This window comes from Pelodiscus sinensis, chromosome 6 (assembly GCF_049634645.1).
Source record: "Pelodiscus sinensis isolate JC-2024 chromosome 6, ASM4963464v1, whole genome shotgun sequence".
NCBI classification, from domain to species: Eukaryota; Metazoa; Chordata; order Testudines; family Trionychidae; genus Pelodiscus; species Pelodiscus sinensis.
In genome coordinates this window covers 43099058-43120504 of record NC_134716.1, presented here as the reverse complement: position 1 = coordinate 43120504, position 21447 = coordinate 43099058, and the positions used below count along the sequence as shown (strand labels likewise).

The 21447-nt window shown below is 44.7% G+C and overlaps 2 protein-coding genes across 15 annotated transcripts in view; one reads left to right on the top strand and one right to left on the bottom strand.

The window, feature by feature from the left end:
* AOPEP (aminopeptidase O (putative)) overlaps nucleotides 1-21447 on the bottom strand; it is a 408083-nt gene that overhangs the window by 9386 nt on the left and 377250 nt on the right. Inside the window, exon 18 of one of the 2 annotated variants that reach the window (XM_075931804.1) lies at nucleotides 10810-10984. The exons of the other annotated variant lie outside the window; for it this stretch is intronic. The gene's annotated coding sequence lies outside the window, so the exon portion shown is untranslated. Of the gene's footprint in view, nucleotides 1-10809; nucleotides 10985-21447 lie in introns of those variants that run through there. 2 annotated transcript variants of the gene reach the window in all.
* The window catches only part of FANCC (FA complementation group C), a 170917-nt gene that overhangs the window by 101046 nt on the left and 48424 nt on the right, over nucleotides 1-21447 (top strand). For all 13 annotated transcript variants that reach the window (XM_075931816.1, XM_075931818.1, XM_075931810.1 and 10 more), the window contains 5 exons: nucleotides 6159-6258; nucleotides 13607-13682; nucleotides 14516-14597; nucleotides 17879-18057; nucleotides 20680-20876. In XM_075931816.1, the coding sequence (XP_075787931.1) occupies nucleotides 6159-6258; nucleotides 13607-13682; nucleotides 14516-14597; nucleotides 17879-18057; nucleotides 20680-20876 (634 nt within the window). The remainder of the gene's footprint in view (nucleotides 1-6158; nucleotides 6259-13606; nucleotides 13683-14515; nucleotides 14598-17878; nucleotides 18058-20679; nucleotides 20877-21447) is intronic.

Below are 21447 nucleotides of genomic sequence, written 5' to 3'. Positions count from 1 at the left end.
TGTGAAACCTGATGACCGTGAAGCACCTTGAGTTCCTCATATAAAAGAGATTATGATTCAGATCCATAAAGGTGACTCAGGCATTGAAATTCCTAATTTTTAGGTGACTAAACCAGGATGGCCAATGATTTTTGATGGGGGCAGTCCAAGATTTTAAGTGGTGAAGAGCTGCACTTGTCTATGGAGGGGGTTCAGGGTCTGGGACAGAGGTTGGGTGCAGAAGGGAGCTTGGAATAGGGGAGGATGTGGTGGAGGAGAGGTATTGTGTCTGAGAGGGAGTTTGAGTGAAGGAGGGCTTGTGACCTCGGACAGGGAATTGGGGTTCAGGAGAACGTATGGGTGCAGGAGAGAATTCCAACTTGGGAAAGGTGCAAAAAGGAGTGCAGAAGGTTTGGGTTATGACCTAGGACAAGGGATTGGCATTCAACAGGCGGTTAAGGGTTGGGGAGGGGTATGGGTGCAGGGGCAGATTCTGGCCTGGGGTAGCAGGGATTGGGGGAGAGTTCTGATCTGGGGAAGGAGGAGAAATGGGGTGCGAGGAGGGTTTGTGGTGACCTGGAGCCAGGGAGTTGGAGTATGGGAGGGGGTAGAGTACCAGGTGCAGACTCTGACTGGGAGATGCTTACCTAGGCTGCTCCCGGACAGCAACCCAGAAGGATCTTCAGGCAAGCTCCCTGCCTGCTGCAGCTCCAGGCTGCTGAAAGTGACCAGCTACTGGAGCTGTGTGCCTTTCTGCGCAACCTGCCCCAAGGGTGAAGAAGGCTTGGTGCGCTGCCTACATCCCCAGCCAAAATCCTCATTGGTCAGAAACTGGAGCTACAAGGATTGTTCTGGGAGTGGGGGCAGCACATGAAGTCTCCGCCTCCCCCCTGCAAGGGGTGCGAGGTGCCTAGAGGCTGTAGCAAGAAAAAACGGGAGCTTCAGCTCCGGATGATCTTGTTTGAGAAGGCTAGGCAACCCACAGACGAGTCACGGCCTCCTCAACCAGAGACAGTGAAGAAAAGATCAGACTCTAATCCTTGCCATGTAAGGCCTCGAAGAGAGCTTTCTCCAGCGAAGTCTCTCCCTCCAACCCGTCTCAGACAGTTAGCAGGGGAGACACACCAGGCACTTCTGATACCGCAATGTTGAGACCGTCCACCAGCACCACTTCTCTGTTTTTGCACACCACGTCTGTGACAATCCATGCATCTTTGGCACCAGAGGGATCATTTAGAGAAGCTTTGGCACCAGCCCTTCCAAAGACTCAGGACCTGGCACTGGTGAAGCCATCAGCATTGCAAGCCAAGCAGGCCTCTCACAGATCATCCATGCTGCCTCCAACCCCTGCACCAACCTCAATGTTGTCAGTGGCGCATGCACTGCTAAAGGACTGCCCACGTGGTGAGGAATTGGCACTGCCCAGACACACGCATGTCACCAGCACTGGACAGACATGACACCTGGCACACTTCCCTTCTGCCATCCGGAGAGCATTCCCCGATGCCATTCTTTTCTTATGCTTCTCTTAGCTCCATCAGATCCCTAGTGCTGTCTGAGTGCTCTGCCATTGTAGGTGATGACCAGAGGAGTATCTTCTCACTGCACTCCTCCTCTGCTACGTCTAGGCATTATTATAGCCATCAAGACAGATCGTGCCATCTGCCAGATTATTCTCACTGGCTGTATCTTCCACCTTTGTACCCACCCCATTGGCCTCCATGGGAGCACTGGGACCCACCATTCCACAGCAGCATCCACCCTGGCAAAGAGGTCTCCATCAACTTCACCGTCTCGTACACTTCTGACCACAGTCAATTTGGAGGAAGAGGATGACCAAATTTAAGATGAGGAGCCCGAGACACTGGGGATTCACCTACCAAAAACTCTTCTTCTTCACCTGATGAAGTGGTGATTCCAGAGGACACGTGGCCTGCTGACAACTTGAAACAGTTTCAAGAGCTTTTTAAGAGAGTGGCTGCAAGCCAAGAGGTTACACTCCAGGAGGTTAAAGAAAAGCAACATTGCCTCCTGAAAAATATCTGTCCTGCCTTGCAAGGAAAGATCACGCTACCTATTAATGAGGCAGTCAAGGAGGTATCGGATGAGATATGGCAGACCCTGGTTCTATCCAGCTGATATGCAAAAGAGCCAACAGGAAGTATTTTGTCCCCTAAGGACCTAGACTTCCTCTTTTCCTACCCGCAGCCAAACTCCTTAGCCATAGATGTATCTAAAAGGTGCCACAGGGAGCGGGGGGGGGGGAGGGGGGGGAATTGTTCTCCTTAGCCTCTGATGGTAGGACAAGAAGCAATGGGTATAAACTGCAGAAAGCGAGATTTAGGTTGGACAATGGGGAAAGCTTCTTAACTGTCAGGGTGGTTAAACACTGGAATAAATTGCCTAGGGAGGTTGTGGAATCTTCATCACAAGATATATTTAAGATCAGGTTAGACAGAATCACCGAATACTAGCACTGGAAGAAACCTCGACAGATCAAGTCCAGTCCCCTGCCCTCATGGCAGGACCAAGCATGGTCTGTATCATCCCTAATAGATGTCTATGTGGCATGTCACTGATCCAAGATTCTGCAGTTTAAGTCAACATCCAATAAGGAACATGAGAAATTGGATCTCTTTGGGAGAAAATTATACCCCTCTGTCACCCTTCGGCTCTGAATTGCAAACTATTCAGCGCTCCTAGCCAATCATGATTTTGATAGCTATTCAAAGTTGGCTAACCTCATGGAGCATCTACCAGACTTTGAGACTCTTCCTTAGGTGTGTAATCCATGAAGGGCATATAATTGTGTGCATGGCTTTGCAGTCCTCATTCAACGTGGTGGATACAGCCACCAGGGCAACAGCAATGGTGGTTGTAATGCAGAGGGCATCATGGCTTCAAGCAGTGGGAGTGCCCAAGGATCTCCAGTCTAAGGTGGAGGACCTCCCCTTTGACAAGCAGAAGCTGTAAACCGCGAAGACCAATGAAGTCCTGCATAGCAGTAAGGACTCACGCGCTACACTCTGCATGTTTGGCATGTACGCTACCATATTGACAAAAGTGCTATACCCCATACAATAAGAATAGATACAGTTATTACAACTGGTTGCTGCAGAGGCCATACGACTTCAGTTGACCCAGACGATGGGCCCAGAGGAGGTGCCCGCCCCAATCATTCTCCTCCACTTCTCAGGCGACAAAACAACAAATTTGAAAATTTGGTCAAGTGTCTCTCCTACCTCCCCGCCAGTCCCGTGCCAACAAATTAGAACCATCTTTTCTCCCACAGACTACGTCCCTTTTTCCCCACACTGGGACTCTATAATATCGCATCAGTGGGTCTTGGAGATACACCATTCCCTTAATCTCACTTCCTCTTCCCCATACCCATCCCTCTTCAGGGACCTCTCCCACAAGACTCCTCTAAGACCAGAAATAAACCGCCTTCTTCACCTATGAGCGATAGAGATGGTTCCTGACGCCTAGTGAGGAAGGGGTTTTTATTCCAATTACTTCCTGACCCAGAAATGCACAGGTGACTGGAGACAGATATTATGTCTCTGCAAATTAAAGAAATTCCACACAAACAGTGATTCAAGATGGTCACACTGACATCAGTTATCCTAGCACTGGATGAAAGGGACTGGTTCTTAGTCCTCGATAATACAGGATGCATAGTTTCTTGTCACCATATACCCTGCCCACAGATAGTATCTACGATTCACCGTAGGTGAGGACCACTTTCAGTATAGAGTCCCCCCCTTTGATTTATCCTCTACCCCTTGGTTTTTTTGAAGATCCTCACAGTAGTGACAGCTTACCTTCGGTGACAAGGGTTAGTGATATTTCCTTATTTAGAGGATTGCCTTATAAACAGTTGATTGCATGCAGAGGCAGCTGACACAGTCTGGAAGACCAAGCTTCTCTTTCACCATCTAGGGCTCCTGATAAACAAGCAGAAGTCAACTATGGATCCCGTTCAGGACACAGAGCTCACTGGGGCTCACCTTGATTCTTTATCTGTCTGAGCTTATCTACCACAACAATGGTTTGTGATGCTACAGGATCTGATAACCACATTATTTGCAAGCCCCTCTACCACCTTATGTATCTGCCTCCAGTGGATGGTTCACATCGCTGCCACCACTTACGTTTTGCAGTTCACGCATCTCCACTTCCACTCCCTCCAACATTGACTGGCTTCAGTCTACATGCCATTCCGCCACTCGCTTCACAAACTAGTGTACCATGCCAATGAGGATATTGGACTCCTTCAAATGGTGGACATTTTCCGACAACCTTTTGGCAGTTGTTCCTCTCTACAAGCCCAAACCAATGGTGCAAATTACTATCGATGCCTCCCTACTGGGCTGGTGTGTGTACCTGCAACAGTACACCACTCAGGGCAAGTGATGGCCCCACGAAGCCTTTCTACATATTAATCTCCTCTAACTCAGGGCTGTGAGGAATGTGTGCACACTTGGCTCCCAACATTAAGTATGCAGATGATGGAGTTGATAAAGACAATATGACAACCAACAACGATTTAGATGATGGCATAGAGAGTACAATTATTAAGTTTGCACATGATACCAAGCTGCGGGGGGGAGGGGGGGAGAGGTTGCAACTGCGTTGGAGGATAAGGTTATGATTCAAAATGATCTGGACAAACTAGAGAAATGCTCTGCCGTAAATAGGATGAAGTTTAATAAGGACAAATGCAAAATGCTCCTCTTAGGAAGGAACAATCAGTTTCACACATACAGAATGGGAAGTGATTGTCCAGGAAGGAATACTGCAGAAACAGAGTTAGGGGTCATAGTGGACCACAAACTAAATATGAATCAGTAGTGTGACACTGTTGCAAAAAAAGCAAACATGATTCTGGGATGCATTAATAGGAGTGTTGTGAGCAAGATACGAGAAGTCATTCTTCCGCTCTACTCTGCGCTGATTAGGCCTCATTTGGAGTATTGTGTCCAGTTCTGTGCATCACATTTCAAGAAAGATGTGGAGAAATTGGAAAAGGTCTAGAGAAGAGCAACAAGAATGATTAAAGGTCTAGAGAACATGACCTGTGAAGGAAGACTGAAAGAACTGGGCTTGTTTAGTTTGGAAAGGAGAAGGCTGAGGGGGCACATGAAAGAGTGTCACAAGGAGAAAGGAGACAAATTGTTCTCCTTGGCCTCTGAGGATAGGACAAGAAGCAATGGGCCTAAACTACAGCGAGGAAGGTATAGGTTGGACATCAGGAAAAGACTTCCTAACTGTCAGGATGGATAAACACTGGAATAAGTTGACTAGGGAGGATGTGGAATCTCCATCTCTGGAGATATTTAAGAGCAGGTTAGATAGACATCTGTCAGGGATGATCTAGATGGTAGACCATGAGGGCATGGGACTGGGGTTGATGACCTCTTGAGGTCCCTTCCAGTTCTAGTGTTCTATGATTCTGTGAAGTTACTGCAAATGCAGGCCACTTGTTCATGAACAGAATCCAGATGGGGAGTTAATATGCTTTAATTTATGTGCTTTGATGTCACAGAATTAGCTTATTCCCCTTACCTTTTATGAGTGCTCCCTTGTTGCCAAGCCCTGGAACTGCTTATAGACTCTGATCCAGCTAAGGACTTCAGCATGTGCTTAATTTTAAGCATGTGAGTAGTTCCATTAAAACTTGAAGTTAAGATTGTGCTTAAGTGCTTTGCAGAATTGGAGTCTTAGCCATTTTTAATGCCATTTTACCATTGAGTTTTGCTCCTTTTTTCCTGCCCTAACAATTTATTGCAGATGCAAACTCTATCATGTAAATGTCTAAGTACACGGCTGCTGCCCAATACTGATATTTAGATCTCTAAATGCATGCACTGCAGCTGGAAAAAAAGTAGCAGTCTGGATCTTCATCCTTTAGAACTTAAGCTCAACGTGTGAAATATTGTCAAAGAACAATGTTGTGCTTATCACAAAGATTTTGTGTGTTGTCTTTAAAAAATGTCAAAGTAAAGTTAGTTTCTTCAGTTTTTATCCTGGCATTATAGCCTATTGAGTTCAGACACAGCTTAAGGCTACAAAACAAAAAGAATGCTTGCTCGCTCACTTTTCCGCTTTCAGTTAACAGCTGTGTGATTGACAGACTAATAATCTGACCTGTCATATTTTATTTTTTCAATGCTCAGGAATGCACTGCTTGAAACCAGTGGAACTCCTGAAGTAATGACCATGATACAGGTGTTTACACAGTGTTTTGTTCAAGCTCTCCAGAAGGATAACAAGCAGGTTAGTCAAGATCTATTTTTTTAATAACTGTTTAATGAGAGGATAATACAATTATCATGAAAAGAACCATTTTTGATTTGAGACTCTTGATGGAATAAAATGAGCTGAAATATAGTTTCACAGTCTTGCTATAGATGGATGCCAGGACATATTTCAGGCACTTAAACTGGAATCAGACATAAGATGTGCAATTCACCTTTTGCAACACAGGAGTAATTTATTTGGTAGTATCCTGAAACATTTTGCCAATGTATGTTATCATCCCCACGTATTCAGTATTTAATTTATAATGAAAGAGGTGCTATGGACTGAAGGAATTAGGTGCTAGGGCTCAAGCGATTTTTTTTTTTTTTACATGCATAAACTGATACAGCAAGCTCAGAGGTGCCAGAGCTATAAACTGCCAAGTGTAGAGGTGCTGGGGCTTATTAGTCCTGACACAAATTAAGCACTGTATCTGTTAATCTTGGCCCTGCAGCATTTGCCTGCATGATAAATTATATCATGATCCTCAATCTTTGATTGAAAGGATGAGGAGGTCTGTAGACAAGCATTTCTTTTGCATCAGCTGGGAGCCTACTGAACACTGTTGAATGTAATAAGAAAAAAAATACATAGAGCGATACAAAGTTGACAATATTGACCATCCACGAGTTCAGATGAGGTTTAAAACTTCCCCATTCAGGACCGTAATCTCTGCCCATGCTAGTTTTACATCATGTTTAATTCCACTGTAGCCAACTGAGTACTTGTGCTTTTCACAAGCTTAACTGAAATGTGAGTCAGCCCCATAGAGTTTAAAATTGAAAATTCTAGCTATATTTATAGGCCACAAGTTTGTTTAGGTTCCTAGCCCATACAAAAATTTCTCACTTTAATAATTTCATTAAGTTTTCCAGTCAGTTTTTGACATGGCAAAATCACTGGGTTGAGAAGCTATTTTACTACAGGTTGAACCTCTCTAGGCGGGCACTCTGGTCCGGCAACATCCGTGGGTCTAGTGTGATTTTTAGTTAGCTGGATGTTCATTTATAATGGGTGTAGCCAAGTTTCCCAAAGTCCCATAAAGTTTGTTTATAGCCACCAGTCCTGGCTTTTAGTGTTCTCTGCTGTTTAGTGCTAATTTACCCCTACATGTCTTCTAAGAGCCCAGTAAGCAGTGGAAATATTGGTAATGCTCCTAGACAATACTGACCTCCTGTGGATCATCAAATTCTCTGGTTCGGCACTAGTCAGGTCCCGAGGGTACCAAACTAGAGAGGTTCAACCTGTATTGAATATATTTTACCTCTAAAGAAACTGCAGAGAATTTGTATTCTTTTTGACTTCCCCATTTTTGGGGGATATAATAGTTAATAAAGGGATGAGTCTTGGAATCCAGGATATACTTACCTCTGGTTAGCATTATAATTAAATCTGTCTTCTAGTTTCGTGTAGTATGAAGTAGGGATGAAATTGCAGCTGTTTTATTTAATATGACTAAATGCCTCCTGCAGAAATTTTATTTTACCCTGGGTGCATGATAGCAGCACATTACGCAGCTCCACAGAGGTGGGGTGGTGATTGGAGATAAGTGGAAATTCCACACTCTTCAACTTGCTAGGAGTTAAATCTATTGTGCCAGCTCTCCACATGTGTTATGGTGAAAGTCCTTCACTTGCTAACACCATGTCATAGATTATTGCCTCCTTTCCCAGGATCATGAACAAGATCCAATCAGACAGGGCTCGAGTCATTCCAATAGCTCCATCATGGTCCAGACAGACCTGGTTCACGTACCTCCAACACATGTCTATTGAAGCACCTTACCCACTTCCATACCGACATGATGTCCTCTCCTCAGAACTGGGACAAATTACTTCACCCTCAACCCCATACTCTTCACCTCCACTCTTGGCTCCTGTCTGGTTCCACAGAGCTGAATCCCTCTGCTCTGAGAAAATAAGAACCATTCTCCTTCATAGCAGGGAGACCATCCACCAGAACCACTTACCTGCAGAAATGGAAACAGTTTTCCTTCTGGTGCCAACAGATGCACGTTGTTCCTCACAAAGCTCTGCTTCATTCTGTCCTCAACTACATATACCATCTAAAGAGCAGGAGCCTATCTATCTCCTCTGTCAAGGTGCATTTGGCAGCAATTACAGCCTTCCACAATCAGGTCAACAGATCATCTGTCATTGGACATCCCATCACCAGGAGATTCCTCAAGGGCCTTCAGAACCTCTACCTTCCTCACAGGACCCCAGCACCCTCATGGGACTTAAACTGGGTTTTAGATTGCCTTATGAAACCCCTTTTTGAGCCCATGGCCACCTGCCTGCTCCAGTTCCTTATGATGAAGGTGCTGTTTTTAGAGGCCATTACCTCATCAAAGAGAGTTAGTGAGACACAGGCCTTGATAGTTGGTCCGCCTTATACGATCTTTACCAAAGGCAAAGTAACTTTACGACTGCATCCAACATTTCTACCCAAAATCATATCAATGAGCCCATAGTTTACCCATGTTTTTCCTGAAACCTCATGCATCCCCTAGGGATGCCATGCTCCATATCCTGGACATTCGATGGACTCTAACTTTTTATATAGACAGGACACAGTCGTTCTGCAAGTCTCCACGCCTCTTTGTGTCCTTTACAGATCGCTTGAAGGGCACACCTATCTCAGCCCAGTATATTTCCAAGCTGATATCTTCCTGTATCCTATAAATGCCTTTCTCTTTCCAATAAGCCGTTCACAGTTCCACCAAGAACATACTCCACCCATGCTACTGCAACATCTATGTCATTTCTAAACAATGTGCACCTTGATGACATCTATCGGGCAGCCACTTGGTCATCTAACCATATCTTTGCCAGGCATTATGCTATCATGCCTCAACTGACAGTGATAGAGCAATGGCTACAGTTGCATTATCTTCTGCCGCCAAGCAGTAACTACGAGTCCCACCATCCAGATTGAATACTGCTTTGTAGTCAGCAACAGTGGAGCACCCACAGGGACATCACCCAAAGAAGAAAAGGAAGTTACCCTGTGCAGTAACTACTGTTCTTTGAGGTGTGTCCCCCTGTGGGTGCTCCACGACTCTCCCTTCCCTTCCCTACCCCACCCCACACCTCTCAGAGTCTTGGCTACTTGGGCGTAAACAATGGACGGAGGGGGAGGGGGTCGGGCTGCGTGCACGAGGCACCAAACAGCCAATGGCATGAGACGCCTTCTGTACATGTGCAGCCCAATTGACAACTGCTAAGAAAAAGCTCCTAACTGTGGCTCTGGGATGACTCATCACCAACAGTGGACCACCCACGGGGACTCAGACCTTGAAGAACAGTGGTTCTTGCACAGGGTGAATAACTTTCTTTTGTTAGGCATCCCTTGTCCCTGAGGTTACTGGGGAGATGAACCCATGTGTTATGCTTAAATAATGCTGTTTCAAAGCTTCTAACAATGTTCAGATTAGATCTGGGTTGTCTGAATGACTTCAGTACTACTTCTAGTGCTTGCTCATGTCCATTCAACATAAGTGTGTGTGTTTGCCACATGCACCATTACTGGAAGATTTTCCCTCAGTAGTATCTTTAGGGAACCAAGTCCAGCGCCTCCTGGTGTACACTTGCTATGCTATCTAGAGTGCCCCAGGCTTCTCCCTCTTCAGTTCCTTCTTGCCGCCAGTGACAGTGCTTGGAACAATGTGCTCCAGCCTTAGCTGTAGTTTTAGTTAACTTCTTAATTCAGTTTACATAGTTTCCCTCTAGTTTAGATACGTGTAAAGAGTTAAAGATTAGCAGTTTGTTAGTTCCCTCTAGAGACTTAGCCAGGAGACAGGGCATGCCCTGCTCCCCTGGCTTTAAAGCTTGTGCTGAGTGCTGCAGGCCTATGCCAGTCAGTGACTGCCTCCATTGTCTGAGATTTGCATTTCTCCCAGACAAGTATCAGATCTGCAGGTCTTTTCCTCCCAGGACAATAAAGGACAGTGGTATATGCTTAAATGCTTTTATGAAGTCCAACCTCGCTCCCCAGGACCAGCACTCAGACTCGGTGCCAAGCACCAGTGCTTTGATAGGTGCTGTGCTGATGGCACTGAGGCACATCTGTGTCCCTGGCTCCATGTAGGAGGATGAAGAAGTCAGGCAAGGGTGAGCCCTCATTCCTCAGAAGGACAAGGCCAAGAAGGCTGATTGTGAGGGAGACTGCAGGAAAAAACTCCAGCGCAGGCTGACCACAGCTGCCCTGCCTGCAGCTCACCCTGGACATTCAAGTCCCTTCCAGCCTGAAGATTTACCAAGCAGCACAGGACATTTTTACCATGCCATTACTGCCACCTCCAGCATCAATCAAACCCTGGCATAGAGGGAGACTGCTATTTGCCCCTCGTTTACCGAGCATCTGACATTCTTGCTCTCCTGCTGGTCAGTCAGGAGAGCCCCTTGGAGGTACTGGATGCTGGGTCTCAAGATGGTCTGATCCCTCCTCCATACAAACTGCAGGTAAGTCACATATTGGAATACTCATGAGCAATCACTCGAAGAAGAAAGAACAGTTGCTTACCTTTTGTAACTCTTGTTCTTTGAGATGTGATGTTCATGTCCATTCCAGACCCACCTTCCTCTCCTCTGTTGGATGGTACTGGCAAGAACTGAAGCAGGAGTCGGGTTGGCAGGGATATATATTGTGACACTGCAAGGCATTACCTCTGGGGCCACCACAGCTGACCAGATGGGTATCACTAGGGAAAAATCCAATGATTCTGCATGTGGTGCATGCACACGTACACATATTAGAGTGAACATGAGCAACACATCTCAAAGAACAACAGTTACCAAAGGAAAGTAACCGTTCTTTTTTCTATAAGTAAATCTACCTTTAAGAAGTGAGTCATGCTAGATTAGTAGACTATAATTGATGCAGCTATGTTGAATGGACATGAGCAAGCACTCGAAGAAGAAAAGACAGTTAGCTGTTTCCATAACTGGTGTTCTTTGAGATGTGTTGCTCATGTCCATTGAACTCTGCACCCTTCTTCCCCTCTGTCAGAGTTTCTGGCAAGGAGGAACTGAGGAAGCAGGGATCTGGGGTGGGAGGAGCACCTTCTACAGTGTGGAATGTCTGCGTTCTGCTCCAGAGGGTGATGAACCCAGTCCCCTTTGGATACTGCTGAAGGAAAATCTTCCAACACTGGTGCATGTGGTGAGCACACCTGTGTTGAATGGATATGAGCTGCACATCTCAAAGAACACCAGTTATGGCAACTGTCTTTTAATTTAAACTTTGAACTTATGTTTTTGGAGGAAGCTAGACTTTTCTTTTGTTCTCTCCTCAGCTCCCTCCAGTGAATAAGTGTTTTAACAATAGTATCAAGTTAACATTTTTTGCCTGAGAGTGCTCATTAAACATGTCTGGCATTTCTTTTTAATCATTAGTTGATCAAATATCTTTGTTTAAAAACTAAACTTTGACTTACTATTGTACTTCTATGTCAGTTGTTAGATGTTGCCTTTTTTAGTTACCTTGATGCTTTGTATAAAGTGTGATGTAGTAATTGCCTATAACAAACTGATTTTCTTGTAGTCAGTCTTTAGAAAGGTTCAAACATCTTTATTTTGCTTAAACTCTTTCTATGCTGAAAACCAGCTTTGATTGTAAAAAAATGAAATCATATTTGTAGGGCAAGTTAATTCAAAATGTGGGTAGTATTTTGTCTTCTAAACATGCCCATTGCAGCTTTTTCTTGGGGTTTTTGAGTTGCATATTAATTGCATGTATGCTTTAGTATCTTAATTAAGAATCCTATAACTCCATTTGACAAATACAAACCTTTGGAGTTTTGCCAGTCTTATCATACCAATGATATATTGATTCTCATACTTTTCTTTGTACTTTCAGATTCCTTGAAATTTTGGGGGACAAAGAAAACACAAAATACACATGAAATGAGCTTTATAATCTAAGCACAGTTCTCATTGGATAGGAGTTTGGCATTGCTTATCTGTCACCTAATTCGGCATAATTTGCAGCCTGTTCAAGAACTTTTGTGGAGACTGAACAGTACTTTCACCTAGAGCAGTGATTCCCAACTGCTGGGCCATGACCTCTTGTTGCCAGGCTGGGTGGCTCTGGGGACACCGCTCTCGTTGTGGCTTTTGAGAGGGGCGTGCCCTACCCTGCCTCTCAGCCAAGCAGCACTCTTCCGCAGCTAGGAGGAGACCCCGTGCTGCGCGGCCCTCCTGCCATGCAGAGAAACGCTCTTACATGGCCAGAGGAGACCCCGCCCCTGGCCTGGTGCTGGTTGGCTGATAGGTGGGGAAGGATATGTCTCTCCCAACAGCTGTGGTGGGAGGGGAGGCACTGGGTGGTGTACCCCAGATTAGGCCCCCAGAGCAGTCACGATGTTGACAGCAGTGCAGGGCTAGGTGAGGGGGGCGTGGCAGGCACTAGAGGCTGCAGGGGTGAGGCTAGTGCTGGGGGGGCTCTGGAGGTTGAGCTAGTAGTGGGGGGCGGGACTATGGAGGCAGGGCTGGCGCTAGAGGGTCCTCTAAGGTGCGGGGGGCTGGCACAGACGTGTTCTGGATGGAGGGCTGGCACGGGGGGGGCTCTGAGAGTGGGAGGCTGGGTGCAGGCAGAGGTTGGGTGCAGGCGACTCTGGGACCAGTGGCTGGCTTTGGGGGATAGTGGAGTGGTTGGGGGTTCTAGAAGATAGGGTTGGCACTGGGGGTTGCGGGACTGGGTTTTTGGCGGACTGGCAAAGTTTTATGTGCATATTTGCATATTTATCGTTTGCATAATGAATATGTAAATATGCACATAAAATGCTGGTCCACCAGCAGTCTGTGAATGGGCTTGCTGGTTCCCGATATCAAAAAGGTTGGGAAGCTCTTACGTAGAGAATGTGGTCTCTTCAGGACAGAGTTAAGGTAGTTAGTTAGTGGATAACTCACTGCATTAAGGTTACCCAGCGGGTGCTTATAAACTAAAATAGTTTTCATAAATAACAAAATGTTCGTTTACTTTTTGAATTATGTATCAGAATAAAATTACTTTAGTCAGTTACACTTTCTGGTTCTAAAACATCATAACAAATTGCTTGGGAATATCCCGAAAAGCTTGTTTTCACTGAGGCAAAATAATTCTATTAATGTAAATAACTAGGTTTTGTAAGCCACCTAACCTGTCTTTTTCTCCCCCCATTCTTCATACAAAATGTAAATGTTAGGTCTAAAACTAATTCAATATTCCTTTATGCCCCCAACAGCACTGTTGTTGTATGTGGTTTTCACATTATAATATCTTTACATTTTATGTTCTCGGAAGCCGACCACAAAGCTCTTAAAATATTGACTTTTTGTTTTAGCATAAATTTCCTCTGAAGGCCTACTTTCCTCATCATCATCAGCCTCTTGTAGTAGCCTTACTCAAACATCCTTTCGGTAAGTTCTGTCTTGAATTGTTTGTAGCGTTAATGGAAGCTTACAGTTTCAATTATTTTTCTTCACAATAAATAACCTCAAAAATAACGCACAAGAGCTCTGAAGTCAGGTTGCATGGGCAACATTAATTTTGGCATTTCCTAAGCTTTGAGTTGACTTTGCAACTTTTTTGTATTGCTCTTTTAATATAGGTTTTTGGATAAGTCCTATATACAATAGCATAGATTTAAACAAAATTAAAACCAGAATCAAATAAGAGTAATAGAAGAAAGAAAAATCATTTTCAATTTTATAAAACCTGTGTTAGGAATTAAAACACAGTTATCAAGGACTGGAAAGGTATTCTTGTAAGCCCAATGATTATCATTGTGAAAACTCCCATAGTGAAATACAAAAAAGTCTTAGCATTATGTTGCTTTTCTCCTCTCTGAAATCTGAAAATCTGCTTTCAGTTATGTCAAATGGTCTCCATTTATTCATATCAGAAAACTAATGTTTCATGTGATACAATTTCTATGCAGAACAGGAGAACTTGACAGGGATAACAGAGAGATACTAGATTAGTATTTGAGAAACTATATACGTGTATGTATATACTTATGCCTAATTTGATAAATTGCCTGAATTTTAGTCTTGCATTTTGCAAATGAATTTTTGCCCTAAGAACATAATTTATTATAGATATGATTACAAATTATGGGAAAGTTTAAAAATGAGAAGCTACTACTGAATACTGAATCATATGTCTAACAAGTTCTAACTTGACACGGTACCCAAATGTTGTTCAGTTTAACCCTGTTTTGTTAGGTACAACTTTTCTTATTGTTTTCCAGATTTGCCAGCTGTGCTCTGGTCTCAGCACCTGAAATACATTACTGACATGCTTAAAGCAGTAGTAGAAGATAAAAGCATTAGGTAAATAAAAATATTTACAGTATTCTTCATTTCTTCCTTTTCTTCTTTTGCTATGTGAAAAGTCATACGGTTCATAATCTTGGTTGATTAACATTTCATTATCTTTAAGTTGCCATTTTCTCATTAGTTTCCAAATACAAGCTCTATTTAAGGATAAGAAAACAGGTCTAGGACAGGGATGGGCAGTAATTTTAGAAAGGGGAACCACTTCAATCAGAGCCTGGGAGCAGAGGGAGTGCACAAAGTCTCTTGCTTCCTGCCCCTGCCTTGCAAGGGGCATGCAGTGCTTAGAGTGAACCACCAGCACACCCCTAATGGGAGAGGAGAATTTGTGCGCTCCCCAATCCCTAGGCCCTGATTGGCCGGAGGGTAGGGAAGCGGCAGGTCATCTGCTGGCTGGATCAACCCACTTGGCAGGCCAGATTCAGCCCATGGAGGCTCTCTTGTCCACCCCTGACCTAGGATATAAGGAGGCCTGCTAAACTATGAACCTTTCATGAACCTCTCTAGTTCAGTGGTTCCCAAACTTTTTGGCATCACGCCTCCTTTTCGATTTTTGAGAACCTCCCCCCTCCCCCCCAAAAAAGCAGCAAAACTTGAGGGGAAAAAAGAAAGGAACTGACCAGGGACGAAAAACAAAAATAACAGCAAAACTTGGGGAGAGGATTGACCGGGAGGGGACAGGGTGTGCTGGGTCGCCTTGCTTCCCCCCTGGAATTTCTTCATGCCTCCGCAGGGGGCACGCTCCCCAGTTTGGGAACCCATACTCTAGTTCTTTTTTGAACCCTGTTATAGTGTTGGCCGTTACAACATCCTCTAGCAAGGAATTCCACAGGTTCACTGCACAGTATATGAAAAATACTTTTTTTGTTTTAAATCTGTTGCTTATTAATTTTATTTAGTGACCTGATGACATCTTAAACACATATGCATGGCAGTTCCCCTTTTACCTCCCATACCTGAGGAAAAGCTAGTTAGGAATGCCTCTCTACTGGACTGGGGAGCCCACATGGACGACCACACAGCACAACTTTGAGATTCCAGAATGCAAATACATGGAGCTGAGAGTTGTCTGGGAAGCCTGCAAGATATTCTTATCACTCATGATTCTCACATATCTAATAATGTCCAAAATCATAACTATGTTATACCAAAATATTAGCAAATAGGGAGGAGCTAAATCTATCCTTTCTGTGAACAGAGGCAGTTAACTTATGGAACTTGTGCCACTCCAACACCACTATGATTCTAAGAACCTCTCAGTATCAACCGGCAAAGGATTCACTGTTCTGTAACAGCAACTGCTATTAGGCCTGAAAAAATTACTACACCTAATATACCATTTTCATGATTTTTTTCCATAAATAGTATCTTGTAACATGTCAAATGAAAGCTTGTGACACATAAGCGTTGTAAGATATAGATATGGATCATATTTAAGAATTTGGGCAGAGAGCTGCATGTATGTATTGGAAAATGTATTTCAGAATTTTTATTACAGTTTCTCATAGAATAAGGAAAGTTGATTTACATGTCTACCTAGGTCAGATCAGGGAAATTATGGGCTGCAAGCCGAATCTAGCCCACCAAAAAACCTGGTCAGCCACAATTCTCTGGGCTGCCAGTGTCCCATGCCCAGAAGGTACCTCAGGGCAGGCTCCCTGCCTGTTACACTGCCACATGCTCAAAGTGGTTGGCTGCTGGATCCAGCATGTGGATCTCTAAGGCTACATCTAGACTTCAGGCTTCTTGCACAAGAAGTTTTTTTTTTTCCTGAAGAGATCTTCCGAAAAAACCTTTTGCGCAAGAGAGCGTCCACACGGGAAAAGCGCATCAAAAAAGCAACATGCCTTTTAGACAGATAGCGTTCAGACTGCCTGGATGCTATCTCGCATATAAGCAGTGATTGCTATGGACGGAATGGCCATCAGGGCACCTGTGCTTTTTCCTCTTCCCTCTTCTTCTGAAAAAACTCCCTCTTCCCCATCCCCACGCACCTTTTTGTGAAAGAGCTCTTTCGCAAAAAGACTTCTTCCTCGTAGAATGAGGAATACCAATTGCGCAAAATCCCCTCTGTTCTTTCGATTTGCTGTCGAAAGAATGCGCTTTCAGTGTGGCTGTAACTCAGGTTTTGTCTGAAAAATGGCCTTTTTGTCAATAAAACTCTGTAGTCTAGACATACCCTGAGTGGTGCTGCCCTTTAGGGGAAGAGAGGGTCTTCACTGGAAAATAGCCAATGAGAGCTGCCTGGGCTGTGGTTCTCTACCCCTGGTTTAGGAGGCATTGTTGAACAGACGCGCACGCACGCGCACACACAAACTCTTTAAAACATATAGTAGATTACAGTGCTGTGTTGCTATATTGGAGCTGAAATTCAGTTGACTCAAACAAGTTAGGGCATATGTACTTATTGCCTTGAGTGCAGTGAACCTGTTAATTACTGTGTGCGTGTCCAGGGGCAGAGGCTGGAGGCTACAGGGGGATGCTTCTGAGGAGTTCTGAGACACACATAGTGTTACCTGAATGGCAAAGTAGTGGCAGGCAGAGCCCAGAGGAGAGTGCTGAAGGGTTGGTAGTGTCAAGGAGCTGTCACCCTCCTACCACAAGAGACTTCCTTTCATGAAGGTAGAGAGTAACACAGTGACTTAAAGTCCTAGCTCCTCAAGAAAGGGTCATAGTATACCTCTGAGCTGTTCATAGTTGATGGGTGGGCAACTTCAGTACAGGTTAAACCTCTTAAATCTGGGATTCTCTGGTCCAGCAACATCCATGGTCCATCCTGGGGGAGCCCTGGCGGGGCGTGGTAGCAGCGAGGCTGTCAGCAGCCGGTGAGCCCCATCTCTGGGAAGTCCCAGCTAGGCACGGCAGCAGCAGGGCAGCCATGGAACCCTGTCCCCATGAAGCCTCGGCTGGGCAGGGCAGAAGTGAGGCGGCAGCAGCTGGGGAGCTCTGTCCCCAGAGAGCCCCAGCCAGCTGGTGGCAGAGTACCGAGCCCAAGGCCTGTAGCAGCAGGGCTGGAGCCCAGTGGCAGTGTGGCTGGAGTAGAGCCAGCTGTAGGGAGGGAGGCAGTATCCTTGCAGGCTGGTGGCCAAGGACCTCCCCAATCGAGCATATTCCCTCATTCAGAGGTCCAACCTGTAGTTGCTTTAGCACTGACCATGGGTGGGCACTAAACAATTCCATACTTAATAACATCTTCACTCAATGGGGAACCACGGCTTGGAATCTTCTTGCATCTCACAAGACGTGAATAGCCATTAAAATGGAAATTTGTTTTGCAGATCGCATGCTGATCTCTTTGAGAGCTGGTTTTTGTTGGCTCATTTTGGAGAATGGATTGATATTGCTGTAGAGCAATTGCTGAAATCTGAAGATAAGTCCTCAGATGCTTTTCTATGGCTGCTAGCATTTTACTACAGTCCACACAATGATAAAGAGCAGAGGACTCAAACGCTGGTAGGTGGTGTAGCCAGGGCTGAGGCTGTTTAGCCAGTTGAACACCTGAAAATTGAGGTATTTATGTGGTAAGGTGGCTGGGCTTTGTAGAGTCCTCCTGGAATTGTAAAATTCTATAATAGAGAGCCTTGGCATAATTTTTGTGACTTTTTCGACTATGAACATTTAGAAAGTGGATTTTTAAAGTGTACTGTGAGCCATAATGCTTTTCTTCTGAAAAATATGAATGTGTCAAATCAGCTTGATTTGCTGTTATTTGCTATATGTGGAAGGATTTCAGAGCTCCTCTTATGTAGAATCCTATAGGATAGCCATGCTTTAAAAATGAAAACACTAATAATAATAGTGCAGCTGATCTAACATTATCCATCTAATCTGATTTTTGTTGCACTTGTCATTATAGACACTAGGTAGTGATCTGATTATATCCTTTTTTATGCTGTGTCATGACTACTTATTGTAGTTTTGATTTAAACACTAAAGGTCTGTTTCTCTAGTCCACTCCGCATAGGAACATAGGGGAGAAGAACAAAGGTGGACCTTTTGCCATTTTTACACTTCCCTAGGCTGGAGTCAGCATGGATTGGATGCCCTGAATAAGAAAAGCAGCTGAAGAACTGCATTAATTTACCCATTGCTAACTAAGAGTATAGGGACTACTGCAGCAGGCATTTGGAGTATAACCACATTTTGAGCACACACCCTGTTCTTACATGTGGATGATGGAGATATGTGTGGTACGTGTTCTACCAAACCCAGGGAATCCTCCTTTGTTACATTGGTTACATTTTGCACCTTATAACCAGTGTTCCCTCTAAGATTTCCCATCCCTGAGCAGAGTGAGTTTTGTCTTGTGTACACACATTGACATCATATGCACTTATTTGGATGTGTGCCACTGTGGCACCCATTAATTTCTCACTCTCACTCTCAAATTGTTATACAAGAAAAAATACTAAACCAAGGGATAATATACAAGGTGCATGACCCTGTGGTACAGGAATCCGGGCGGGAGGGTAGGAGGTAAAGAGAGGGAGGCTCAGACCAAGGGTTGCAGGATTCAGGACAAAGGGGAGCTCAGGATGGGGGGGCTGAGAGGTTGGGGAGGTGGTGACTCCTCCCTGGGAGGAGGCTGGAGCAGGGCTGCCCATTCCTCCGGCGGTTCCTTGCAGGGAGTGAGCCAAGGACTAGGCTGCTTCAGGAAGCTGCTTGCTGGAGGGGAAAGTGGAGGTAAGTGCTGCCCAACCCCTGGCCAGCTAGCAACTATTTATGGGAGAAAGCAGCAGGACTGCCCAGCTCCCTTGACCCATGGGCGAAGGGCGGAGCTGAGGCAGTGCTGCCCAGCACTCCCAGCTGGCTGACCAGCAGCTCCTGGGGTTAAAGGGACCAGGGCTGCTGGCAGGCGGCTGCCCACGTGGACAGTGCTGCCACCGCTACCCATTATGCGGCGGCTCCAGCCCTATTTAGGGCTGCTCGAATAGCCGCCCTCACCATGCAGCTCCAGTCCTGGTTGGGGCTGCCCGAGCATTCACCCCCAGCCATATGGCAGCTCTGGCCCTGGCCATCTGAATAGCCACCCCTAGCCACACAGCTCCAGCCCCTGCCAGAGCCACCAGAGCAGGCATACCTGGTCTCACAGCTCTAGCCCTAGCCGCACAAGCAGCTGCCCTCAGCCATGTGGCTCCAACCTCAACAAGTGAAATCCAGTCTCAAAAGGATAATAATATTTCTCATACACTTTTAGTGTTATCTCATTAGTGCCATGTGGCTTCCCTAGTGTAAGCTGGGATGTAACAGATTTCAGTGAGAAATTACTTTTCCAGTGAAGCAAACACTTTCAAACTGGCATATATAGAAACGTTAATTGTGGAAAAAAAAATCAGTAAGTGCGGGGAATCAAATAGTTAAAATTCAAGAACACTGAAGGGGCTGATGTCATACTGTCTTAGGTGGTATGTTTCATTTTTGTCCTTGTGTTTCCTGGTTTTTATGTAATGAACAATATTATTACAATGAAATACGTTTTGTAATAACTGCTTATGATGAACTTACAACTTCTTTTATGTAGACACCAAAATCTTCATTCTCTGTTTTAACGGTACATTTATATTGGCTGCTCAAGAGGCAAAGGAAATAAACATGTTGTAAGTAATGCAGGAAGACGCCAAATCCCATCATTCTTATCGGAAAGTTTTATCAGTTGAGGTCAGATTGCATGAGGGTTTAATTGATTTGTAGCTACAATATTGAAGTGAGCCTTCAAAGAGCCTTCTGTTCTTTTTCCCACAATGTAAAAATATGACTGCATTCTACTGAGGGATTTTCTCCATTTCCTTTCATTACAAAAAAGGTCAAAATCTGGCTCAATGCCCTTGGCTGCTTAGTTTGCAAGACCAAAGAAAGTAAAGCATTTTCCATTTTGCCCATTTATGTTTGTGTGAACCAGTGCGCTTCCTTCTCTGTTCTCTGTCGTGCCCCTTAAACTCAAGCTCTTGACATATTTTTGGGATTTCTTCAAAGGATTCAGATGCCTGTTAGTGAACAAATCTCATTAAAAAATACCATAAACACAACTTTTTTACTCTTCTCTGATCCTTTATCTTTTGAAATTGTTCCCTACAGGTAGAAGCGCGAGCAGTGTATGATCGTCTGATGATGCTCTTCAGCTGTACAACCCTCTCCATCACAGATCTGCAGGCTGCAGCTAACACTAAAACAGATAAGAGGCAATCTTGCACCAGACACCTTGTCAGGCATCTTCTTCTTAGTTTTTTGCTCTTTTCTTCTGGTGGACACAAGATTGCTCAAGAGTTTATTTCACATGTAAGTGTTTCTGTGTTTTATCATTCACGTGTTTGAAAACTCCTTACAAAAACACTCATCACAGAGAATTAAAATCTTGTTCACTTAAATTAAAACAACTGCTAAAATACTCCCCTTCTTGAAGGTGCTTCCACAGGGTCCCACTGCAGAAGTCATTGCCTAAGCCAGCGATTCTCAAATTGAGTCAGAATCACAGGTTGTCCACCACTGCCATAGTGCAAAGGAGGCCTTAGCTAGCATAGGGAAAGCTATGCCAGTCCCTCCTACGTTCCATCCTCCCAGCAGAGAGGTTTTCTAGTATGAGCTGAGAACATATGAAAGGCAGGAGTTGGAATCACAGTGGGATGCAGAGTAGCCCTCAGGGATCAGCAGGCCGGAGAGGTGGAATAAAACTCCTCCCCATTGCACTAAGTGCTGTTTTGTTGCACTTTGAGAACTAGTCCTGGGATTTCATTACCCTTTTCCTTCTTTGTCCGAGGGGAATTTATTTTCATGCTTTGTGGAATTTTGTTGCTTTTGAGATTACATAGATTAAATATTTTGGAGGGGAGGAAGGTGGAGATAACATATA